Source organism: Lutjanus erythropterus, chromosome 10, assembly GCF_056507025.1.
Source record: "Lutjanus erythropterus isolate fLutEry1 chromosome 10, fLutEry1.hap2, whole genome shotgun sequence".
In the NCBI taxonomy this organism is placed as follows: domain Eukaryota; kingdom Metazoa; phylum Chordata; class Actinopteri; order Lutjaniformes; family Lutjanidae; genus Lutjanus; species Lutjanus erythropterus.
The window spans coordinates 3,367,112-3,390,819 of record NC_139326.1 but is presented as its reverse complement, the minus strand read 5'-3'; the positions used below and the strand labels follow the sequence as shown (position 1 = coordinate 3,390,819).

General features: G+C 39.6%; 2 protein-coding genes across 3 annotated transcripts in view; both read left to right on the top strand.

Annotated features, from left to right (window-relative positions):
- Nucleotides 1–8,301, top strand: part of ncs1b (neuronal calcium sensor 1b) — a 36,352-nt gene extending 28,051 nt beyond the window's left edge. For both annotated transcript variants that reach the window (XM_084727891.1, XM_084727890.1), the window contains exons 6-10: nt 1,434–1,512; nt 2,415–2,503; nt 2,903–2,980; nt 4,556–4,663; nt 7,279–8,301. In XM_084727891.1, coding sequence (XP_084584017.1) covers nt 1,434–1,512; nt 2,415–2,503; nt 2,903–2,980; nt 4,556–4,654 — 345 coding nt within the window. In that variant the 3' untranslated portion in view covers nt 4,655–4,663; nt 7,279–8,301. The remainder of the gene's footprint in view (nt 1–1,433; nt 1,513–2,414; nt 2,504–2,902; nt 2,981–4,555; nt 4,664–7,278) is intronic.
- A 4,678-nt stretch (nt 8,302–12,979) lies between these two features.
- The window catches only part of hmcn2 (hemicentin 2), a 106,473-nt gene continuing 95,744 nt past the window's right edge, over nt 12,980–23,708 (top strand). The window contains exons 1-4 of the mRNA XM_084727892.1: nt 12,980–13,477; nt 17,435–17,505; nt 18,568–18,726; nt 19,879–20,001. Of these exons, the coding sequence (XP_084584018.1) occupies nt 13,216–13,477; nt 17,435–17,505; nt 18,568–18,726; nt 19,879–20,001 (615 nt within the window). The 5' untranslated portion in view covers nt 12,980–13,215. The remainder of the gene's footprint in view (nt 13,478–17,434; nt 17,506–18,567; nt 18,727–19,878; nt 20,002–23,708) is intronic.

The following is a 23,708-nucleotide window of genomic DNA, read 5'->3' as shown; positions in this document are numbered from 1 at the left end:
CAAAATGAGAAGGGGCTGTTTTTCTGTCCTGCTCGGCTTCATGAAGGCCTCATCTGCTCTCTAGTGTGAAATAGTCATCATCAAAACATACAGTCAGAGTTGATATGAACAGCTGGTAAAATAAACAAAGTGACAATACACATTGACTGCTGTGGCTATAATGAAATTCTGTAAACTTTATTTTTTACACTTTTATTGATATGAATTATGGGTGTATTTTATTAATAATTCATTATAAGGCTGAATTACAGTAAAGTGATGTCATTTTCTGAACTGACCAAACTGTTCTGTCATTTGTCTTTACCTTCTTAGTCATTACATCCACATCACTGATGATTATTAATCTAATATCTCATTGTGTTAATATTTTGTGAAAGCACCAGGTGTTATTCCAACAATATTTGATGTTTGGTTTTGTCCATATGGTCCAGCCCTTCTACTGAGCCACTCTGCCACACCTGTGTTCAAGACTTATATCACATATCTACTTCTGCTGAGTCTGACGTGTATTCCAATTTAAATACATTTCCCTGAAAGCTGGAAAACCTTTTGGTGCTCAGGCCTTAATAATAATAATAATAATAATAATAATAATAATAATAATAATAATAATAATAATAACACTGCATTACATGTACCAAGTGGATCACATAAGAAAGACATAGAATGAATATAAAACAGGAATAGATGAAATGAATAAATGAAAAATAAAACCCACTGAATCAAATTAAAGTGGACAAATTTTCTTTTTAAAAAGTCGTAGGAACCCTGTGAGTAAATCTCTGGTTGCTTGAGGCTCGAGGTCATAACTTGATGAGTCTGTCTGAATTGGCTGCATTTGAGCCACTTTGAGCTTTTCGTTTTATATTCGATTATTATCCATGTTAACAGACGTTTCTCTCCGCTGCACAGAGTGCGGCCTCTCAGAAGAACGCTGAAGGCCACAATTTTTGAGAGGGTAATTGGAAATTTTGAGCGTCTGTGGTGAGGTTCAGTGCGTGGGACTCTAACAAAGCTGAGAGGAAATAAGTGTCAGAGCGGGACATTTTCTACCTTGTCGGACAGAATTATCTGCCGCGATGTAGAATCAGAGGAAAAATATGAAACATCCTCGAATCGCCCCAAATCTAAAGTGGTTGTTTGTGTGGTGTAACTTTTAGACCATGAGCCAGTAGCATCCATCTTCCTAATGACCAGAGGTGACATATTTCTGCCTCAGGAGAGAGCCAGGTGCAGGGCAAAAATAGCAGCTGACTTGGAGCAAACGTCTGGCCCCGTTTTTTCGGCAGAATACAGCAAGGACATCATGAAAGAACAGCAAGGAGCTCAGGAAAGTACAGCAAGTGTGAAGAAAGACGCTCATCTTGTCTCTGGGCCATTTCCTCTCCTCCTCCTCCTCTCTCTCTTTCTCTTCCTCTTCTGTCGCTCTGCAGGACGGACGCATCGAGTTCTCAGAGTTCATCCAGGCCTTGTCTGTGACCTCTCGGGGGACTCTGGATGAGAAGCTGAGATGTAAGCAGATGCACTCCCCTCCTCCTCTCCTGTGTTTTTTGACATTTAAATGACAGGATTTAGGTTTGACTGGCATGCAATGCATATGAAAGAGGACTGGAAGCTTCCAAGAGAGCAGCAAATAAGAGATTATTAGCAAGATACAGCAGCCTCTGACCCAGAGGTCATGACCCACGATGTTGACAACCTTTGAAAATAGAAAAGCCTAGAACAGCTTGAAACTTAAGCTGTAACCCTCAGTGTTTTTCTCTTTACATTTTATTGATAATTTCAACTTTTAAGACCAACAGATGAACTTAAACAAACAAGCAAACAAACCCCAAAACAAAATAACACAAAAAAGAAATTGAAATTACGTCTTTGTGTAGAGCAGATGCTTTTATGCCAGTCAGTATCGTCTCTCTTTCAACCCACAACTGAACAAATTGTCTGAATGATTAAAAAAATTGTTCAGACCAAATATCAGCCAGTTTTCAACTAGAAATCAGTGTTGAAATCCCGCTTGGTGCTCACTGGGTATTATGAGCAGAAACCTTTCTCAAATTTGTACATTTTCTTTTGTAAAATTCAAATTACACAGATAGAAATATCATACTCCAATATCTTTTGCATAGTTTAGTTGTAAACAGGAGTTCTAAAACTGAGACGAAGTGTGATCAGTATTTATATCCAGATTTACTCCTCTCGCCTTTTGAAATGGGAAACGTCCATGAAAAGCTTCTGTCTGTCTGTGTTCAGTTTTCACCGCTTCCAAAGACATGAAACACTGTGTGCTTTGTAATCCAGTAAAGTATATAACTTAAGGTAATGTTTTGCTTTACATTTTGAAGTCACAGCAGCTTTCTGATCTCAGTTTGGGTTCAGTTCCTTTCTTCAGTCAAACCGATCCGTTCTCTCTGCAGGGGCTTTTAAATTATATGACCTTGATAATGACGGTTACATCACCAGAGATGAGATGTTGAACATCGTAGATGCCATATATCAGATGGTGGTAAGTTTTTACCAAACGTTACACACACACATCTGAATTTAGTCCACCTTGTGAAAGACTCATTGCATGTGTAAAATATATCCTCAACTCATTTGAGTGCACATCCCCAGACACAGTGTGTAAGCCACTGCTGACGCCCTGATGCTGGTCATTTAAAGTGAAATAAAGGCATTTTAACTTTGCATGAACACTATTGTGTGCCTTGGGTTGATTTATAGGAGACTTTTGTATTGAGACTATATTTGAGCCACACAGCGAGCCCTTCACAAGATGGACTAAGCACATTACACCTGAAGTATGTGATCACAAAGACCCAGCAGTGCTTCTGCTCTCCTCCTCTCTCTTCATATGCATTTGAGTTGTTTGAACGGTGAAATATTTAATGATTTGATATCTTAGGGAAACACTGTGGAGCTGCCAGAAGAGGAAAACACACCAGAAAAGCGAGTGGACCGTATTTTTGCAATGATGGACAAGGTGAGTGTTTTAATATCGACATGATATAGTTTAAATATGAACGACCAGCTGGAGACAGTCAGGCAGGACCTCATCACAACCAGTAGAAACACTTTATAAGCAGGCAAAAATAAATATTTTCCCTCTTAGCTGTAATGCTGTTTTTCTATCTAGATCGTTTTGGTGTGAGTTTTCAGTTTAGGAACTAATTTCTTTCTATTAAAGTACACCCACCTACTGTATCACGGGAAGCGTGAATATTCTCACAGACAAAAGGTTTACAGCTCAGCCAGGGAGGACGCCATTACTGTTTACCATCGGTGTCACACTGTGGACGACGGGGACACGTCAGCTTTTCAAATGGCCAGTTTTTCCCCCATCACTTTAAAGTATAAAAAATGCTCTGAAAAATAGCTTGCACCAAGAAATGTTACCTAACAAATGAGAAGCTTTGAGAACCATTTATTTATACAAGAAAACATAATGAGTCATGATTGGTTGAAGCTGAACTCTTTTGAACTCCAATGTTAAATAATGCAGTGTTGTAAAAAAAAACAAGGGTACAGTTGATTTATTGTTATGTTATGTTGTTATTATGTTTAGGTGTTTTGATTTTGTCATATTTTAGGGATGTGATATTTGATATTATCGCTGGGCTGACTGACATGTAGTGATGCTTCCTACAGTAGATCTGATATCGGCTTTGTTCAGTTTTCTGACACGATGCTGCAGCTGTGGGTGTGATGGATGACTGTTAGTTGTGCTGTTGATGTTTTCTTGTATTTTATGCCGAGTGTTTTTGTGTTATTGATGTTTATATCCCCCAAATGTCAAGAGCACGAGCCTCTCGACCATGAGTAGATGCGCGCCTCCTTCTGTATGGCGACGAGGTTTGGTGTGTTTAGTTTGGTAGGAAGAAAGTAGTTCCTGCATGAAACTGCTCACAACAAGGTCTGTGGATTATCTTCAGTAACTAGGTCATGACTTGTGGAGACATTACTGTTGAGTTTTTCTGCAACTCACATCAAGTGATAATGCACTAGTCGATGTTATTTCTACACTTTAACATCAATGCTTCATGACACTGATACAAAGTGCAGTAATGATTGTTAGTTTACGATCAGAGGCCTGAATCTGCCCCTGTTGCCACCCTCGGGGTTCTGACATGGACACTGGTAAGTTTAGAGCCGTTAGCCGCAGCCATCACAGCGTCACTAACACCGCCTGCAGTCTATAAACATCATATATAGTCTCCTCCACCGCCGGCCCTCGGCGCTAATGCCCCACTCGTCCCCTCAGCCCCAAGAATCCACTCAGCTTTAGTGAAAGACGAGACGCAGCCTGCATGGGCGTGTTCGTCAGAGCCGGCCGCTGCCAAGATCAGCCGCCCGCTGCACTCTGCACTCGCTGAGCAGCACAGCAGCAGCAGCAGCAGCACTTTAGTGATTTGTACTGGCAGAGAGTGGCCTCCATCCAAGAGCACTGAACCAAAGATTAGTCCAGCAGAACACAACGTGATTTAGCTTCAGAGCCTCTTTTGCCCCCTGCTGGAAACGGCGTGTTAAAGGTTCATTCTGTCTCATGTTCTCCTTCCAGAATGCAGATGGGAAGCTGACTCTGCAGGAGTTCCAGGAGGGTTCTAAGGCAGATCCTTCTATTGTTCAGGCACTGTCACTCTATGATGGACTGGTGTAGAAATGTAAGGTGAGTGAGCCTGTACACTCTTCTGAAAGGGTTCTTCCTGAAGAGCTGAGGTTCTAACCAGAACCATTTGCCTCTCAAGAACCCTTTGTTTGGAGAAAGGGTTTGTCAAGGGTTCTTTGTAAGACTAAAGGTTCCATTAAAACCATTTTCATCCAAAAAACACTTTTTGAAAGAGGGGTGCTTTGTACCATAACATAAAAGGGTTCTCAGTAGAACCCACTGACTGTGTTCTAGAGAAAACCCTTGGAATATAAAAGGGTTTTCAGTAGAACATAAAACCTATAGATTATAAAAGGATTTGTAGTAGAACCCCCCAAGGGAAGTTCTACATAAAAACTTTGAAGTATAAAAATGTTCTCAACTGAACCCCCACCCCCGGTTGGGTTCTTCATGAAACCTTTGGGATTTACGAGTTCCTAGTAGAAGCCCCCGGATGGGTTCTAGAGAAAACCCTTGGAACATAAAGGCTCTAGATAAAAACTTACACATTTAAAAGGGTTCCTTCAAATAATAAAAGAGTTCTTGGTAGAACACCCTTGAATGAGTTCTAGATCAAACCTTTGGAATTTAAAAGGGTTTTCAGTGGGTGGTTTCTTGTCTGTACCCTCAGGGTGGAAAGGTTCTTGTTCTGGGTTGAACCATTACACTGTAGAAAGGTTAGGCAGGTAGAACTCTCTCAAAGGTCTCCAAGTGGAACTTTGATAAAAGTTTCTACCAGGAACCAAAAAGGGTTCTCCTATAGGGACAAGCTGAAGAACGCTTTATGGTTCTAGTTGGTACCTTTATTTCTCAGAGCGTACCTGCGTTCTTCTCTGCTCGGCTGAGTTTCAGTCGCAGCGACGAGATGAAACAGAGTAATTCTTCTGTCATCACAGTAAAGGTCTCATAAAGGAAACTGAGTCTGTGGGCTGAGAACCAAAGTGAAGAAGCCACTTTCTGCTCTCAGTTTGTTCTTATGAATTATTCAATATGGCCCACTTGTTTGCTGGCAATCAAATAGTCTTGCAGTGCTGAGTGAAGAGTGAGACAGCCCCCCCCCCTCCTCCTCTCCTCCTCTCCTCTTCTCTCCTCTCGCTGCCTAATCTAATGCACCGGCCGCTGCCAATTGTTGCCGACATCCTGCTCAGTGTTTTGTCAACTGTGAAGTGAGCTTGTGAAGACATATTTCAGTGATGCAGCAGCTCTGTTCAATGATTGTCTTGCATGCTCAGAACACGCCCAGATTTCATGACACCACTCGAGTGTTCACACCTGGTATTAACATGCGTCTCGGACGATCTGATCACAAGTGGACAGCCCTGCGTTCACACCTGGAATTACAGTGCGTCTCCATATACGTCTCCAGTGACTGTGATCGGATCTCACTTCTCACTCTCTGTGCAAGTGAACACGTACCTCTGTCAGCACAGTTTAGGATAGATTGACGAATGTTTTTCACACAGAGAAAGACATAGCTTCGTGCATAACATTTGCTGAATTTATAGGAAGTTTTCGACAGCGTTTTACAAAATTTATAAAGTTTCTCCTCACTCAACAGCTCAAAATTGCAAATTTATTAAAGGAGTCTGTATTTTCTCTATGTTTTCCTGTTTCAAAAACTTAATGTAAATGGTGAAATCAGCTGCAACAGTGTGTTGAAACAGCTGCCAAATGTTGACACGTACACACACTTCAGACACAGAGTATCCACTGGTACAGAGATGTCGCGACAAACTGACACAAAGGAAGGAATAATGAAAATTTAAAAATTTGTACAATTTATAAGAAGGGCCAAATAATTAAGAATTTATTGTGGATGGCATTTTGCAAAGTTTATAAAGTTTCTCCTCACTCAACAACTCTCAATATTGAGAGATTTTTAAGGGAGTCTCGGGCTGTGTTAGTCATATTTTAGTCTAGTTTAAGTCAATTCAATATCACATTTAGTCAACGGTGTAACACATTATTTAAATGTTTCTCAAGATTTTCCAAACTGATACTCCTGGAGGAAACATCTACTCCGGCGGCCCGTTTTAGTTTAAAACTCTGTTGTAGTGTTTCAGTCTGGACGGGCAGGAACAGAGACGTAGACACACACATTCGCGTCCTGATTGGGTCTTATTACGCACTGTGTGTCGTTCCCTGATTCATCTTGCACATTCATGTCACTACATTCATGTCCCCCTTTACCAGAAGAAAACAGTAGACATCAGCCAGTCAGCCTTTGTTTCCAGCAGTTATCTCAACATGGATAACAAGTTTCAGGCGTTGCTGGTCTTGTTGTCTCTGCTAGCTGCTGTTGTGCAGTTAAATTCTGCATTTTTTAATGCAACTACGGTCTAAACGCACAGGGGACGTGCTATTATTTGAGTGCTTTGCAACACTTCCCTTGTCCAGCGGTGTCAATCAGCCCTACATGGAGCACCTGCCCCCGTCAGTGGATGGTCATGTGATATGCGTTTTCAGGCGTGTCAGTGTGGACAGAGATTGTATCTGAAATGGCACTGAGACGTCCGTCTGGACAGAGATGGCTTTCATGGATGTGGTCCAAGATGCAGGTTAATACCAGGTGTAAACAGGACCTCTTACTGTCACCTATTAACCAGTGATCATTCTCACACACTCTCACTCCTCAGATGGATCCGACTCAGCATCCTCCTGCGCGCCAAATCCAGCACCATCACATCTGTAACGGGAGGACGCCACATTTAACCAGACTGCAAAACCTTTTGTCGCACGGCCGCACATACGGCACCCGTGTCCAGTAGCTGTTCGTCTACATTTCCAGTAAGGATCGTCAACAAATATATCCTCTGATGTGGCGGAGAATCCAAACACGTCAGCGAAAAAAAAAAAACTCCCTCAGTCATTTATCCGTGCTTCTTACAGCTACGTGGCACCGCGTGCACACATGAGTGTTGTGGACTATGTACGAGCATTTCTGTGATTTTCCCACGGGACAGTCTGAGGAACTGAAATCCCTCGGAGATGTTAGTGTGCGTCTTGTTCACATAAAGCTGGTGACGAACTGTGCTGCTGCTGCTTCATCACCACACGGAGAGACTCTGAACCAGGAAGAATAAACGTGAACACTAACTTCAAGTTACAGAGCAGTATAGTGTACATTGTATAATGTAAATATAATTTATTTTCTGCTTTGCTGCGTTTATGGGAATTTGACTCATAATAAGTATGGAATGAAGTTTTATTTTTTATCCAAAGGTGTTGAAATGTATTGCACTGTATTTTTCATTATTATTATTATTATTATTATTATTATTATTATTATTATTATTATTATTATGACTGTGGGATTGTTTTTTTTTTCTCACATTCTGAAGTTTCCTTTTCCTGAGAGAAGAGGGGTTTTTATTTGAAGAGCAGTGTTGAAGCAGCGTCGGGGGACTTTTCTATGGATGATTTTACTATGTTTGCAGTCTGTGCATCCTATTGTGTTTCCACTTCCCTGTTAGCACGAGCGTCTAGAGCGGGGACACTCAACTCGCTTTTCCCGAGGGCCACTTTTACAAAATGACAGGAGACGAGGGGCCGGTAAATAAACACACCGGAATGAAAAAGAAAAGGCCAATAACTCATCTTTCTCTGAAATGACTTAACTTTTGACTGGTATATGTGATATGTATAAAATCCAAAATGACATCAGACAACTGAAACAACAAACTTTCCACTGTCGCGGGCCAGATCTGTCCCACGGGCCACAAGTTGAGTATCCCTGGTCTAGCGTCTGCAGCGCCGCACAGCCACATCCTGAACGACACGCACCGAGCAACACAGCAAACTCTCACAGCTTACATCTGAATTGAGGCTCATTATGTGTTTAGAGAGCATCGTACCCTCCTCCTCCTCTCAGCACACACACACACTGACACACTGACACACACACACACACTGACACAGACACACACACACACACACACACACACACACACACACACACACACACACACACACACACACACACACACACACAGACACACTGTCCTGGTCACTGAGAGACACAAACAACACATCAATTCTGGTTGTAAAGCTTTTGCGAGCTCTGTGGTTGCAGTTGTCTACGTTGTATTTGTCCTGTGCGAGGCCAGAGCATGTGATGATGCCTTCTTTTCATTCTCAGACTGTTTTTAGTTACGAAATTAAGATGTTTTTATCAGCTTCACTGATTTTATGCCTTATGCAAATGATAATTTACTAAATGATAAATGTCATTTACCTGTTGATTAACAGTATAAGAGCACAGAATAAAATGCATTTAAGTGGCTGACTTGTATTTAAATTAATGGAAAAGGAGTGTTTGATGTTTTTATATGCAGGTTTTTGGATCATTTTGTTGAGTATTGGAGGAAGTATTCAGATCCTTTACCCAAGTAAAAGTACTAATACCACACTGTAAATATACTCTGTGACAAGTAAAATGTTACTTAAAAATATGTAAGTATAATTAGAAAAAATGTCTCAAATTACTCAAAGTAAAAGGACTCACTGCAGTAAAATATCCTTTGTGACCAATTATTTTCAGAATTAATCGATTAATGATTTAGTCTAAAATCTCAAATAATATTGCTTGATTATCAAAATGGTCGGTAACTAATTTTCCATCAATTGACATTGATTAATTGACTGATCGTTGCAGCTCTGTTATAAAGGATCTATTGAAATGATAATGAGTCATGCATTAATCTGCTGATTATTTTCTCCATTAATCAATTGATTGTTTGGTTTGTAAAAATTGTGAAAAAAAGCGATAAACGGCGCCACAATGATCCTGAGCCCAAAGACAAAATAACTCCCAATTAATTTTCTGTCCATCAACAAATTGTAATAATGGTTTCAGCTGTACTTGCATTAAATGTTGAGTCATTTAATTTCTAACAAAACATCATGTTTTCTACATTTTCATATATTAAGACATATTGTAAGATGAATGTAGTGGAGTAGAAAGTACAATCTAAGATGCAGTGCATTGAATGGAAATACTTTAGTTCATGTACATCGAATTTGTACTTGAGTACAGTACTTGATCAGTTAATGTCCCACCAGGGACTGTGGGACATTTTGTTTTTAAAATTTAAATCGGTTAATAAATTACATTCTAATCTTACAGTACAGTTACATCAGTCAAGCATGCATCACCAACTCTTCACCCGTTAATGATGGAAACTGACTCTACATGAATATTCTGTTGACATGCTGCAAATATTTGTTTCACTGTTCTTTCACAGAACATAGACGTCTAAAAAACAAAGGCTTTACATCAAATTATTCCAAGGGACGTACCTGAGGGTATATTTTCTGTCTTGTAAGGGTTTCTAAGAAGAAAACTGACAGCCTCTGATTTAATATATCATGCACTGCTGCTCGTTTCATTTTTTGCTCATTGCAAAATGTAAAACTTTCCTTATGATCCATTATGAATCACTCCTGAAGACAACAGTCCAATACTTCACACACCCGGCTGCCTTTTATTCACAATTTAAAACATTAGCAGTCCAGTATTGCACTGAGCCACCTCACTAACAAGGAATAATGTCATGTTGAGCTCATGTCATGGTCTGAAACACAAAATCTTACATGCCAGCTCCCCCTGCAGTGTGAGGCTGCTCTGTATGGGTGTATAATGAACAATGACCTGCACAAAGGTGTGAAGTCTTGGCATTGATGAGTGGTCTAATGAGCTGGTCTGTCTGCTCTCTGGACCTGCTCAGACCTGCTCAGACCAGCTCTCTGCTGTCCTCTCATCAAGGACACACACTCAGGTGATATGAAGAGGAGGAGGTCAGAAGAGTCCAGAGTTTTGACCGGGTTAGAGCTGCAAGTAACGATCATTTTCATTATCCATTAATCTGCTCCATTCACTCTTTATTAAAATGTTGCAAATTGTGAAAAATGTTTATTCAGATTGTCTCTTCTGTCCAACCAACCATCCCAAACCCAAAGACTCTTCATTTCATAAATGACAAAGGTAACACTTTACACGAACATGAGTTCAGATTCTGGTAAAAATATAAGTGCTGATTTAACTTCTTTAAAAGTGAAAAAGTTCAGGCTCTGAAATGGACTCAAAGTATAAAAGTAAAAAGTTGTCCTCTGAAGGACATTTCTACCAGCTGTTCCTGTGCAAAAATAACTGGACCTCACCTTTTCTCTGTCCGTCTCGTCTTGTTACGTCTGTCTAATCTTTTTACAGTGTCTTCGTCTTACGTCTTTTTGGTTTCGTTATGCCTTTTATGTCATTTTCGTCCTGTGACATGTTTTGTCTTGTTGCGTCTTTTTCGTCCTGCTATGTCGTTTTTGTCTCGTTACGTAGTTTTAATCTTATTTGTCTTTTTTGTTTACTTTTACGGTGTTTTCACCTTGTTACGTCTTTTACGTTTTCATCTTGTGACGTGTTTTGTCTTGTTACATCTTTTTCGCCTTGTCATGTCTTTTTTTCGTCCCGTTATGTCTTATTTTGTATTTGTTACATAACATCCTTTATTTAGTTTCCTTGTTTTGTCTTTAATAGTATTTTCATCTTGTGATGTCCTTTTTGTCTTGTTACATTTTTAAAAATATTTTGTTTTTGTTTTTTATCATGTTACATCTTTTTTGTTATCTTAAGTCTTTTACGTAATTTTTGTCTTGTTACGTCTTTTTTTTAACGTGTTATGTCTTTTTTGTCTTGTTTTGTCTTTTACATTGTTTTCATCCTGTTTCATCTTCTCGGCCTTGTTATGTATTTTTTGTTCTGGTTTGTCTTTTATAATGTTTTCATCATTTTGTCTTGTTTTGTCTTTTACATGTTGTAAAAGCCTGTGTCCTTTGTGACATGCACTGATGGATGCACCAGTGAATTTCCTTTTTTATGTTACTTTTCCATCCATTTATGTTGAAATTGGTCTTAATGTTGGGAAGGAGGCGTACAATGACGACATGCATTGAAACTGAAGTAGTAAATAAAAAGTTGTAAGAAAAATGAAATACTCTGGTAATACACTGACTGTAGACAGGTACCTCAACTATCCCTTTTATTGTCTTTCGATGGATTAATCAGTTAATCGACTTACAGTTGCTGCCCTGCACTGGGTATCATTGTGTATTTTATAGAGGTTTTAAATATAGCGTCTGTAACAGAGTGCAGCAACAGAAAAGTTGATTTAGAAGTGAACAGAAGTTCTTGCTCCCTACCAGCACTTACTTTAGAAGGAAGAAAACTGAATTATTTACATTTATAAGATCAGGGCTGCAGCTTCTTCTTGAGGTCTCGTCTCCTCAGACAAGTCACAGCGGGACATCAAGTGCTTGAGAATAATATTTAATAATCAATAACACACTTCTATCCAGATCAGTAACAAAGTAAAACAGGACAGTGACATTTCTGTGTGGCACGTCGAGCTATTCCACTCATTCATATGCCGAGGGGATATTTCTCAGGGTGGGCTGTGTATAAAATTAGATTGGTGTCAGCTGAATATAAACGATGGCTATTTATAAGAACCAGGCTGTTACTGAGACAATGTTCTCAGCACGTCCAGAATACAGACTCCAGGCTCCATCCGCTGCTTAATGTGCGTAAAACTGCTGAAAACCACGTCTCTGGGGGCCCACAGAGAAAATCGAATTGAGGAATGGGGGAGTGTTGGATAGGGTTAAAGCCTGGAAGTCACAGTGGTGTCCAGGCACACACACACACACACACACACACACACACAGAGGCTTGGGGAGTAATGGATTACATGTAACGGGATTACGTACAAGAAAAGGTAAATATTTCATTCATGTGCAAAAGTGTCTTTGGTAATGAAAATTTTATTTATTTATGCACAACCGCAAAACAACAACAATGCAAGTGTCAGTGGCAGTCGTTTTATAAAATAAAGTAATAAATAATTAATCATGTAATATCACGGTAATTATAATCTTTGTGCAGTATTGAGACATTTTGCTATTGCAATGTTTGATATATTGTTAAATGCCTACTAGCCAGCAAAGTACATTTAAATGTGTATAATTACCACTATAAATCTAAAGGTGAATTCACACATAACAAAAGAATAGCTGTATAAACAACAAACATTTTAGGCTAAACAATTTCACCATATTAGGTATTGAGGTAATCCAAAAGTAACGGAAAGTAATCCAGTTACTTAAATACTGTGGATACTTGGATTAGGTTGCTGAGTACATTTTTAAAGTAACCCTCCCACCCTGCTCACACACACAAAGAGTCAGGTTGGGTCTCGGGAACCTTTTAATACCCATCCCCGCCCCCGTTTGAAGCGTCAGAGCACCATCTCTCCAGGGGCTCTCCAGCACACAGCCAGTCCACACGCTCACTCCAAACTTTACGCACGGATGTCCTCCTGTGGAAGTGTTTCACTCTGGATTTTGATGTCTTTCAGCTGAAGCCGCATTGTTCCAAAATATCTTTTCCACCGCTTGGAAGCACTCCCAGACTTTTAACTGCTCTGAAATCTAAACTTTTTTTTTACAAACTTTCTCCTACTTTTGCTTGTTTTTTGAATGTGCCTCGGCTCATTCCAGCAGACAGATGCAGTAAATCTTAAAGAAAAATGACCGGCGTCTTGTTAAAGTGCCTCCCAGTCTTGGCGCTGTGTATCAGCGCGCACAGGCTCCTGGCGGTCCCCCGGGCTGAGGAGGATGATGGATCCGGTGACAGCGCCTCGACCCTGGCCTTTGTGTTCGATGTGACCGGTTCCATGTACGACGATCTGAAGCAGGTGATAGAGGGCGCCTCACGGATCCTGGAGAAGACCCTCAACCGGAGGACCAGACCCATTAAAAACTTTGTCCTGGTCCCCTTCCATGACCCAGGTACTGTTTCACTAAACACACGTTGTTCTTGAAATAAACTGCAACACAGTAGGAGACAATTTTGTCCTGAATTGTTAATAATTTCAGATTTAATGCAGAACTTTAGAAATCAGCCCAAACTGGCAGATTGTGTTGCAGATCAAACCTTCTTCTGCGTCATTAAAAACTTTTTCAACATTTTTACAGGTTAAATACTCTCTGATTTGATAGTCTTTGTCATTAATTTAGTCATGGTGGAAGAAGTACTTTTACTTTAAAGTAAAAGTAGCAATACCACAGTGTAGTAAGTAAAGTACAGTACAAAGTATTGGCTTTAATATAAACTTAAAGTACAAAAAGTAAAAGTACTCACGATGCAGAGTGGCCCATGGCAAAATAATGTATATGATAATTATTAATGCATCTAGGCCTGCAACAAACAATTATTTTCATTATAGATTAATCTGCTGATCATTTTCTGGATTTACTGATTAATTCTTGGGTCCATAAAATGTCAGAAAATGGTGAAAAATGTTGAACATTGTTTCCCACAGCTCAAAGTCCATCATCAGTCCAAACATATTCAGTTTTCTGTCATAAAAGACCAAAGAAACTAGAAAATATTTACATTTGAGAGGCTGACATCAGAGAATTTGGACATTTTTTTCTTAAAAAACGACACCAAATGATTAATTGATCATCAGTAGTCGACAGCTAATCAATAAACTGACCAATTGTTGCAGCTCTAATGCATTCATATGTACATAACGTGAATGTTGCAGCTGGTAGAGGTGAGCTTTATTTTTTATACTGAGGTGTTTCTTGTGAGTTTTACCAGCAGATCAATCAAATCTTATTTTATCCATATAAATATATAATTTGCACCGATAATCTGAATCTGGAAAGTAACTGAAGTTGTCACATAAATTTAGTGTAGTAAAAAGTAACTTTTTTAACTTGTTGACTGAACGTTTAACCTTTTTAACTTTACTGTTTCACTGCGCTGTCTCACCAAACATCCTGTGTACACTGAACATTTAGCGAATGAAGTGATTCTGAATACTCATAAAGTGTAGTTTCACTTGAAAAGATCACAGAAACAGAAACAGAAACAGAAAACTGAATGTGTTGGAGATTTTGTTGCTGTTTCAGTGAAAGTTCACATGGAGCAGCACCAGAGCTGCAAACTGATTAACTAAACTATTAAATAAACTGCCAACTATTTTCTTAAACAGTGAGTCATTTTGAGTCTTTTTTTTTTTTTTAAAAAGGGGGGTTTCAGGGTATAAAATATCAAAAATGTTCTTCACAATTTGCTTCTTTTGTCCAACCAGCAGTCCAAAACACAACGTCTCTTCATTTACCGTCTCAAATGACAAAGAAAGGAAGCAAATTCTCACATTTAAGATGCTGGAATCAGCAAATGTTTGACATTTCTGCTCGAAAAATGTCTGAAATGATTAATTGATTATCATAAAAGTTTTTTTTTCTGCTGATTGACTACAAATTGTTATATAGATTCAGATTAACAGTACAAAATATAATCAATTAATACATTATTATATATTATTGTGGATAAAATAAGATTTAATTGATCCCTTGGTGAAAATCACAGCAGTATATAAAGTAAAGAATAACTCCACCAGCTGCAGCATTAAAGTTATGTACTTTTGCATTAGAGCTGCAAAAGACAGCTTTTTTTTTCTGGTTTCTTCTCCTCTTTGTCAGTTAACTGAATATATTTAAATTTTTGTGCAAAACAAGACACCTGAGGATGTCATTGTGGGCTTTGGAAAACACTGATCAACATTTTTCATCATTTTCTTGGACCAAAGAACTAATTGATTAAGAATTTGATCAAGATTGATCAAGAAAATTACAGACTAATTGCTATAGGATTCTGTGAGCTTTTATTGTGAAAGGTCTGCAGGACAGGTAAGACTCTTTAACCTATATGGGAAAGCTGCAGCCTGAAAATAAGAGTGCTCTAATGGGGGAGGGTGTTTGAGCACTGATGAGAAGCATATGCTGTCTGCTTGTGTGTAATTACCCCAATCACCCCCCCTACTCACCCCACCCTCTCCTGCATCCAAGCCTCCGGAAAACCCTCCTAGCCCCCCAGTTTAGCCAGTCAGCCAGTCAGTCAGGAGGTGGAGGACGGTTGGGGGTGTGTGTGTGGGGGGGGGGCTGCTGCACTAACACCACACATTCTGTCTGTGTTTAATGTGCCCTGCCCCTGGGGACCTTGTAAACTTCCAGGATTGCAAAGAAGCCGGTGGCTGACAAAGAGGCGTGACAGTGCTGTCAGTGTTTTACAGTCGCTCACGAGGAGGAGACGGGCACTTGAAAGCCTCCACTGTTGGAAAAATAGATTGAGAATAAGTTAGAAATGTCATTGTCTTTGACACGTCTGCCAGCTCTGTATCATTAGTCTCGCAGTGACACTTCAAAATGGTATTTGACAGCAAGCACAGACAGAAATCACCAGGCTCCACCCTACCTGATGAGGATCTTCTCTGCAGTAATTATCATGAAAGGCTTGTGTTTATGGACAACAGCGTTCTACAGCAAAAACAATGCGTTCTCTGTGTATTGCTTCATGTTTACGGTTCCATTGATTGGCCTCAGAAGGCGCCCAAAGATGGCAAAAGAACACACGTTCTTTCCTCAAATAGAACTACAGATACTTTTTTTTGTCTTGTTACGTCTTTTACATCGTTTTTCGTCTTTTATGTCTTGTTACGTCTTTTACAACTTGTTTGTCTTGCTACATCTTTTTTTTGTCTTGTTATGTCTTTCACAACATTTTCGTCTTATGTCTTTTCCAACTTTTTTGTCCTGTTACGTCTTTTAAGACTTTTGTCTTGTTGCGTCTTTTAGGAATTTTTTGCCTTATGTCTTGTACGACTTTTTCATCTCATGTCTTTTCTGACTTTTTTGTCCTGTAATGTCTTTCATGACTTTTTTGTCTTGTTACGTCTTTTACAACTTTTTCATCTTGTTACATCTTTTAAGCTTTTTTCGTGCTGTTATGATTTTTACAACTTTTTCGTCTTGCTGTGTTTTTTAGGTCTGTTTATGTCTTTTGTCTTGTTGTCTTTTATGTTGTTTCTTAGGTTTTTTGTGTCTATCATGTGTGGTATGCACTGATAGATACACCAAACAATCGTCTTTTTGATGTCATATAGTCCCGTCTGTGTAGGTTGAAATCAATCTTGATGTCCGGAGGGCGGTGGAGGCATGCAAAATAAAACTAATCAATAATTCCTGTCAAATGCTGAAAAGAGCCTGTTTTGACAGTGTAAGGAGTAGAGAGTGCAGATATTTATTTTGAAGTGTAGGGAGTAAAAGTAAAAAGTTATCAGAAAAACAAATACAAAAGAGCAGTATGAATACCTGAGAGCTGAAGTACAGTAATGAAGTATTTGTACTTAGTTGCTTCCCACGTTTGCCTCCAAGTAAGTGTCAGACCCTGACAGGCTCTTATCCATCATGAAGTCATCCAGTAGAAAATGCTGACTGCAGCTGCAGAAAATGATTATTCTGTCATCATCACAACTTTAGACAGATTGTAGTGTTTTGTAAAACAAACTTGAGTATTGTAATTTTGTCTGTGTTCCTCTTATGCTGTGTGGGGTTTGTGATTGATATTCATGTCTTGTACAAACACTACAGGGCATCAGTCTGGTCCTGATAAATTAGGCTGTGGCTCAGTAGGAATTTCGATGCTGTAGATGCTTCGTCTCTGTTTACAGACGAGAGGGAACAACTAAATCCTTTGTTCTCATGTTGTTGTTTTGAAGAAAAATCCAGACAAGTTAGACCTAAGCCCTTGTTCAGTTGTTGGGATGAATATTTTGAGGCATACATCACCAGAGCAACCAGAGCATCTCTCATTAAGCTCACTTTGATTTGTTTTTGTTCACTTTGAAAGTCTCTGTGTGGGATCTTTGATGATATACATCTAAAATCCCGCAGATATCGGCCCTGTGTCCATCACCACTGATCCAAAGAAGTTCCAGCAGGATCTGCAAGAGCTGTTTGTCCAGGTGGGAACCAGCACACACAAACTGATTATTCTATAGGACCGGGACCACCGTGTTGTTTGTTCTACACTAATCCGAGCTATAGCTGTGTGGACTGCCATTGATTAAAGCAGCCTTTTGCAAGAATTTGGTAGGTTCTCAGTGCAACTCACCTCTACACCGCTGTCATAAATATGGACAGCCGTACATGTGCATTTCTGGTGATTACATTATTTATGCAACAACACAAGACAAAACAAGTTAATATGACAGACTAGTCCAACAGCAAGAAGGCCAGCTCAGCATCTGTCCTGCAGCTTTTTATTTAAACAAGTTCCTGCCAACGACTAAAAGCCGATCCGACATTTACTCGCGTCCCTTTCCTCTTGCTTGTTACCTCTCTCTTTTTCTCTTCTTAGTTTTCTCCATTAAAATCTTCTTTGCCTCTGCCATGACAGAGGCTGCCGAGCCCAGTTTCACATTTACTGCCTGCTCGCCTAGTTTTGGTGCCCATTGTTAGGAGTAGGATTAAGCAAGACTCCCCCAGTGCTCTGAGCTCCAAGTCCAGTCTGGTCGGAGTCAGCTAGCTGCACGGCTAACTGAGCTAACTAGCTAACGCACCTACAGTTAGCAGCAGTTAGCTGTTACTTTAGCAACAATTAAAGCTATTTGTCCATCAGGAAAAATCTGTAAATTACAAAGAGTTGAGGCAGAGCAGCCGGAGGACATCAGAGGGAAGCCAGAAAACATTTTCTCCATAAAATATGATCCAGTTTCACAAAAAATCAGTGAGATAGTTAGTGGAGTGTGACATAGCACTGTTACGCATCTCTTGCAGGAGAGAGTAAAGAGTATTATGTCAAAACTGCCTCAGATACAGCCTAAAAAATCTGACCAGGTATCAGTGAGTATGCAAGTCTATGCTCAGACCTGAAATCACATGAACGATTTGCCCCGAAAAGGAACCCTGCAGCTGAATTATTACAGTTGTACAAGTACAAAATCAAACAGAATGAAGTTTAAAATATGAATTGTAGAGTTTGTTCCTTGCAGGAGTATTTGATCATGTGTGATTCTGTCACCCAGGGTGGGGGCGACTGTCCTGAGATGAGTATAGGAGCCATCAAGAAAGCCCTGGAGGTCTCCCTGCCCGGATCCTTCATCTACGTCTTCACTGACGCCAGAGCCAAAGACTACCGCCTGAAGAGAGACGTTCTGCAGCTGGTGCAGCTCCGTCAGTCACAGGTACAGTCCTAGAAACCTCACAGAGGAGGGCCAGAGGCATAAAAACTGCCTCAGTCCAGTGTGTACATTTTCAATAAATATCAGTTATCAAACTTATGATGGAGGTTCCTCGCTGACCTCAGCTGGTACAAAAACATACAGGCAAGCATTTCATTAGTCTTGTTAAACAATCTCATAATGATTTAATGAGAAACATTTTACATCAAAGTGTCTGTCATAAGCGTTAGTTAATAGTTATTAAAATGTGTTTTACTGACACATTAATATGTGTCAATAAAACTATATGTGTTAATAATAGCATGCTAAACATGTCTATTATAGATTATAAGACATTTTAAGCACTTATAAGAAACATGTTGAGAGTTTATAGACTAAATCCATCATGGTTACCTGTTAACAAGTGCATAATAAAGGATTAATTAACTTGAATAGGCACTATTCACACTTTAGCTGTAGCACCCCCAAAATGTGTTAACTGTTAATAAGTGCATAATTAAGGGTTAATTAGCCTTAATAGTACTGTTCACACTTTAAAGCTAGTACCCCTAAAATACCTCCTTAACTGTTAATAAATGCATAATAAAGTATGCAAAAATCTTAATAAAGCAAAAATAAAAGCTTAGTAACAATGACACAATAGGTAAGATAGTTAAACCTGCTTTTATTAACATTCTTAAGCAGTCCATAAACTGTTAACAAGTATCTTTAAAGTGCTTATACATGTCCTGTAATCTAACAATAAACATCTTTATTATGCTATTATTAATACTTATGTAGTCTTATTACCTATTAACTAATGCTTATTACAAGAACCTTAATTTTAATGCTGTTTATGTTTTTAGGGGTTAGCAGGGAAATGGTCACACTGAAAGCTTTAAATACTTGTCCTACAGAGTTTGGAGTATCTTTGCATTCATCACTCTCTGTAACAAAAGAGATACAGTGGCATGCTGGGAAAGATCTACATTCCAATGAAGTTCCCCGATGCTCAGTTGAGCTGGGGGAAAGTTTCTTCAAAGTTACTCTCAGCCTCTACGTGAAGCATGACAGTGAGCATTAGCGTCACTTTGGAGCCAAGTGAAAGCGAGTCTGTAGAAAGCAAACACTCAACAGTAGTAATCCTCTTAACTCTCCTGCCCCCTTCGTTCCCAGGTGGTATTTGTGTTGACCGGGGACTGTGGGGACCGCTCTCAGCCCGGCTACAGGGCATACGAGGAGATCGCCGCCACCTCCTCTGGACAGATCTTTCACCTGGACAAGCAGCAGGTCAACGAGGTGAGAGCATGACGGAGAGGATGTCACTGCAATGACCGAACCCTAATTAAACCCATAAACATAATAAATGATCTCACAACCTCTCCCACTCAGCCCCTCCCAACCATAGACCTACAACCTTATTTCAAAAAAAGTTGGGACGTTGTGTAAAACAGAAGTAAAAACAGAATGCAATGATTCACAAAAACTTTTCAACCTATATCCAACTGAATACAGCACAAAGGCAAGATATTTAATGTTCAGCCCGACTAACTTTATTATTTTTTATGATTACGGACCCACTCTGAAGTACATGCCTGCAACATATTCCAAAAAAAGTTGCGACAGGATCATGTTTACCACTGTGATACATCATCTTTTCTTTTAACAACACTCAGTCAGTATTTGGGAACTGAAGACATTAATTGTTGAAGTTTTGAAAGTGAAATTCTCCCTCATTCTTTCTTGATATACGACTTCAGCTGCTCAACAGTCCGGGGTCTCTTTTGTCGTATTTTGTGCTTCATAATGCACCACACATTTTCAATGGGAGACATGTCTGGACTGCAGGCAGGTCAGTCTAGTACCTGAACTCTTTTACTACAAAGACACGCTGTTGGAACGCATGCACAATGTGTCTTCACATTGTCTTGCTGAAATAAGCAGGGACGTCTCTGAAAAAGACTGTCACCACTGCTGTCTTCTGAAGTTAGCACTGGTAGCAATCTGGGACAGTCCTTTTCCTTTTTTGCCCGGAGGACATGACATCTATGATTAGTGAGAAACGTGGACTCGTCAGACCACAGCAGACTTTTCCACTTTGCGTCAGTCCATCTCAGATGAGCTCGGGTCCAGAGAAGTCTGCAGTGTTTCTGGATGTTGTTGATATATGTCTTTATCCTTGCATGGTAGAGTCTGAACTTACGTTTGTAGATGCAGAGACAAACTGTGTTTACGGTTTTCCAAAGTGTTCCTGAGCCCATGTAGTATCCTTTATACAATGATGTGGATTTTTAATGCAGTTTTTAATGCAGTGCTGCCTGAGGGGTCAAAGGTCACAGATATTCAGTGGTGGTTTTCAGTCTTGCTCCTTATGTGTGGAGATTTCTCTGGATTCTCTGAATCTTTTAATGATATCATGGATTGTAGATGGTGAAATCTATAAATTCCTGCAGTTTTGTGTTGAGGCTGCTCCTAAACTATTTGCAATTGTTGGACCTCACCCCATCCATGCTTGTGAATGACTCTTTGTCTTTTGAGGATGCCCCTTTAATACCCAATCATGATACTGTCACCTGTTACCACTTCACCTGTTTACCTGGGGAACAGTGCACAACTTTACACGTCTTTTGTTGCTCTTGTCTCAACTTTTTCAAAACGTTTTGCAGGCTTCAAATTCAGAATGAGTGAATATTTACAAAAAACACTGCAATCTGTGTCATTTATGTTTTACACAACTTCTTTTGTAATCTGGGGTTGTGTTATTGTAATATAAAACTTTCCATCAATGTCACTGTTTCCAGTTGTCGCTGTTTGCACAGTTGTTGAATGGTGGGAATTACTGTGTGACACAGCAAAGGCCCTGATTGACTGATGCCTTTATTTTTAGTAGGCCAGTACTCTGCCTCTGCCTCTGGTGGTTGGGTTGGTTATTGTGCGTTGATATGAATACGTGTTCCTTGAGATGCTGGCTTGTCATTTGGCAGAAAAAGTTTAAGAATCCCTGCTTTAGGTCATCTAGTTTCATATGATATACCAGTATCACTCTGGCTGCAGCAGGCGCAGTTCTCTAACTTTAAAACTGAGCCCAAATAGCATTTAAAAGAGAGTAATGTTGGCTGTGGATGTGGGCGTCCCTGTGGAGTTGGGTTATATGACCTAATAATGGAGAACAGCAGGAGCACGAGAAAAAACAAACCCTATCTGACCCACTGATGTAATAATAGCGATTTCATTTGGAGTGATCAAATGATTCCAAAGCTGATATTAAACTTCCTGGTCATATGATACGAGCGAGTGACTCTTTTATATCGGAAGTAGCGTGTAACAGAAGCCCAGTCTGAGGAGCCAAAGACAGCAGGGCTCACTTCCCCAGCAGACGTAAGAGAAGCCAGAGTTTCCTCTGGAAGAGACACTGGTATCCTGCATGTCAGCACAGGAGATGGCCGGGCAGCGCTGAGCCGCGGCCAACAGCTCTGTGCACCGGTGGCCCACTGAACCTCTGAACTCACATGTGTTTGTGTGTGCGTGTGGGTCTGTTTCCTGTCAAGTCATGCTCGCATGTAGCTAAACATTCAGCGTCTGTGTGTGGGGCAGCTCGGTTCATTATCACTCCATAACACTGCCAGCTGTTAAAGGAGTGTCTGAATGTCATTTTTGTGTTGCAGTATTAAGGGCAGAGGTGTCCACACTTTCTGTACTCAAGTAGAAACACAGATACTCGTGTGAAAAAAAACACTCTGGTAAAAGTAGCAGTGCTGATTCAACTTCTTTACTCAAGTAAAAGTGAAAAAGTACAGGATCTGAAATGCACTCAAAGTATGAAAGTAAAAAAGTTTCCCTCTGAAGAATATTTCTACTTCTGTTTCTGTTTCTGTGCAAAGCCAGCTGGACTCACCTTCTCTCTGGTCGAGTATTTCTAGCTTGTCTGTCTCATCTTGTTACGTCTTTTTGGTCTTGTTATGTTGTTTTTTTTCTTGGTACGTCATATGTCTCTTTTTTTTTTTGTCTTGTCGCGTCTTTTCGCGTCTCTTTGTGTTGTTTTTCATCTTGTGTCTTTTTTGTGTCATTAAATCTTTTACATTGTTTTTCATCTTCTTAGCTTTTTTGTCTTACATTTACATTTACATTTTTATGTTGTTTTTCATCTTGTTACGTCTTTTTGTCTCCTTACACCTATTTTGTCTTGTCACGTCTTATACATGGTTTTTCATCTTGTTTTGTCTCTGCTGTCTTGCTACATTGTTAGTAGTCTTGTTACGTCTTTTTCATCTTGTTACATATTTTACATTGTTTTTCATATTGTTATGTATTTTTTATCTTGTTAGGTGTTTTTTATTCATTTTTGGTTTATTGTTTTTTTGCACTGATGGATACACCAAGACATTTACTTTTTTATGTGTTATTGTCTGTTCCATTTAAGTCAATAATTCCACTCACATGCGTTAAAACTAAAGTAACGAGGCTGTTTTGTAAATGTATGGAGTAGAACGTACAGATATTTGTGTTCAGATGTGTGGAGTAAAAGTAAAAGTGAAACCTCCTGATGAAGGGAACAGGAGACCTAATTCTTCCTGGCCTTCTCACCTCAACCCCACATGGCTTTGTTATTAAGTAGCCCAAAGTATTTCAGCATGTCCTTAGTGTTCTGTTACATGTAAACATATGCATACTTAGGAACACATTTTTCTTGGATCCACATTGAAATACTGTATGCCAGTCCTTTTTAGACCTGTGTGATTACAGCTCTTGGGTGGCATGCTTTTACCAAATTAATGCAAATCCTTTAATCCTTAAAAACCTCAGAAGTACTAAAAATCTAACCAAAATATTCCCTCTTAATGGCAGTTTAATAAAGTGCAGCCAAATCAAATATACAAAATCTTTTTGTGGTCTCTGGGGGGAGAGTGTGGAGGGAAAACAGACTGCTTATTTTACTCTCTAATCCCAGGATATGATCTGTCATGGCTCCCCTCCTTCCAACACAGCTGCCCAGTGGAGCCGGCTCC